The sequence below is a fragment of the Coregonus lavaretus genome (genome assembly GCF_964263955.1).
Source record: "Coregonus lavaretus genome assembly, chromosome: 18".
In the NCBI taxonomy this organism is placed as follows: domain Eukaryota; kingdom Metazoa; phylum Chordata; class Actinopteri; order Salmoniformes; family Salmonidae; genus Coregonus; species Coregonus lavaretus.
In genome coordinates this window covers 24,037,079-24,039,750 of record NC_140005.1, presented here as the reverse complement: position 1 = coordinate 24,039,750, position 2,672 = coordinate 24,037,079, and the positions used below count along the sequence as shown (strand labels likewise).

The 2,672-nt window shown below is 44.1% G+C and overlaps 1 protein-coding gene across 1 annotated transcript; it reads right to left on the bottom strand.

The window, feature by feature from the left end:
- Positions 1-470: 470 nt before the first annotated feature.
- On the bottom strand, positions 471-2,175 carry LOC311145467 (homeobox protein OTX2-like; the record flags this gene model as incomplete). Its single annotated transcript, XM_084181711.1, has 3 exons — positions 471-1,094; positions 1,464-1,615; positions 2,079-2,175. 3 exons carry the CDS (start codon positions 2,173-2,175, stop codon positions 471-473), a joined length of 873 nt encoding a protein of 290 aa, XP_084037837.1.
- Between the last annotated feature and the right edge of the window lie 497 nt (positions 2,176-2,672).

Here is a 2,672-nt window from a genome sequence, read left to right as displayed (position 1 = left end):
ACACTTAACCAAAAGATTGGCTCCTCTAGCAATGTTGTTCTTGGATAAGGGTTTGTTCGTGGCTGTGATAAGTTACTAAGAGTCCACTCCAAGTTTTTCCTTAAATTAACCAAAAAGTGCTGTACTGTAAGCATAGAGGCACACACTGACAGACAGATGAGATGGCTTCAACCTGTGAGGTTAATGAAAATAAAATATATTTGCCAGTGCTAAAATAAATTATAACTTCTCCTCTACTGGACGGGGCCAAACATCATGCCAACAACACGAGCCGCTACCGAGAGTCCCCCCCCCCCCCGCCCCCCCCCCCCCCCCCCCCCCCTCTCTCACTTTCTCTCTCGAAGTTCCTTACCGACGACACGAATAATCAGTCTTTTACGCATATATCTTATTGAAGGATGGCAGGGCTATATGTTTGATTTATCATCATTATCTTCGTTTGAATAGTTTACATAGGCATATTGTTCTTTTCACAGCACTTGGAATTTCCACGATGAAGTCTGATCTTTATAATCCAAGCAATCGGCATTGAAGTTCAGCTTCCAGGATGCCGCTTGGTCCTTATAATCCAAGCAGTCCGCCGTGGAGTTGAAGCCTAGCCCCGAGGCTCCGTAGCCCTGAGCGGAGAGGGATGCAGGGGACTGGTTCAGATGGCTTGTGACGGCGTTGGTGCTCATAGGACTGAGTGTTGTTCCCGGGCCAGACAACTGGTGGTGCATGGGAGTAAGGTAAGAACCGCAGTCCATTCCGCCGAAGTATGACGTTGATCCGGCATAGCCTTGGCTGTATCCCGAGGCCTGTGTGTAGGTCATTGGGTAGGATCTTTGCATGCAGGAGGAGGATGTAGAAAGAGGGTCAGCCAGTGGAGAGATGGAGGCTGGACTCCAAATAGATACCGGTGCGGTGCTGGTTGAGATGGTCGGGACTGAAGTAGTACTTGAGGGCGGTGTGAACTGGCCACTCGCCCCGCTCTCAGAGCTCGCTTCTCTGGCTGGAGAACTCTTCTTTTTGGCTGGTCGCACCTTGTTCTGCCCGCCGTTTTGCTGCTGCTGTTGCTGCTGGCGGCACTTTGCCCTTCGGTTCTTAAACCAAACCTAAAATAAACAGAAAATAGAAAACACAATGAATCACCCAAACAGTTTAAAGAAAGCCCTCAGATCTATTATACCGTTTCCAAAATGTAACGTAAATAGGCTTTTACACATGAACCAAACATGAACCAGATCATTTTGAAAATGTGTGTTGTGTTGATCATAGACTTTGGAGATGTGTTATTATACTGATGTTGAAAAGCACTGGTCAACACGTGAAATAAAAGTAAAAGTAGTTTGAGTAGTAGTCTATTTCGTTTTTCAAAGCTTCTCTTTATGAATGCCATGCCAATTATTGAGTTGCCACAAACAGCAGATATTTATTCTTCAGGGATAGGTAGATAGAGTATTTGTGCCTGTGTCAACACTCACCTGTACACGAGACTCTGGCAGATTGATTTTCAGTGCTACCTCCTCGCGCATGAATATATCAGGATAGCGAGTTTTGCCGAACAGTGCCTCTAAAACGTCAAGTTGGGCGCGTGTGAAAGTCGTCCTTTCTCGTCTCTGCTTGCGGGGCGTCGCTGTTGAAAAGAAACAGATGCACATAACTCAAAATGTTAATTCTACCCACATAAGATGATCAGAATATAAAGTAGGGATATTGAGACACAACTGGGAATGTATTCCCTTTTAAGTGTAACTTTTAACAACATTGTTTCACATGTATTTGCTATGCAGGGCTAAGACGAATTCAGGACCAATGAAACTTTACAAACATTTAGTGAAATATGAATTTTCAAGTCAGTACTACAGAATACAACATTTAGTTGATGTCTTCCCTCATTGCAGCGTTATGATTATGCATTAATAACAATAATCCCTTGGGGTTAAAATGCATGTTTTGTATATAAATCGGTAACCAGACGCATTAAATCCATGATGGCTTTACGTGATTTGACCCTAATTGGAAAATCTAATTAAATGAATAGTTGACATAAATTATTAAAGCATCCATGCACACGCATAAAAAGTACTGGAACTTACCTGGGTAGCCCACGGATGGATGCAGAAGGTCCATTCCGGAGGTCGTTAAGCTCAGACCATTGACTGTGTAAGGTGGTTGCTTGAGATACGACATCATGCTAATGTTGGACTGGGGGGTAAAGTTGGAGAAAATGTTGAAAATTGGATAAGGCCCGTAGATGTCCTTGGTTGTTTATTGGTTCTTTTTCTCGCTGTCTCGATTTTGCCGCTGAATGCCTATTCCAAAAATCATAAAAAGAGAAGAAATTGAGCAAAGCAAGTTGCATCCAGTTTAAATAGCATTTGATGGACTCAGCGCTGTGATTATTTGGCAATACACCCTATCCAACCGCAGTGTGCTCTTAAAACAGTCCCAGAGCCCCAGCTGTCCTCTTCAAGAAAGCGTGGCTCATCTTGACAAACGCCCCCCCCCCCCCCCCCCCCCCACAGGCCAAAAAAGCTACATCCCATAATTGCAACAAGTACTCTCAAAGAACAAAACACAGTCGCTCAAATGCACACACATTAGGACGCAGCAATGATCACCATTTACATAGAGCCCAGCTAATTGTCTCAAATATAAGGGAATTGATTGGGGGCCATTTGCCGAGACAA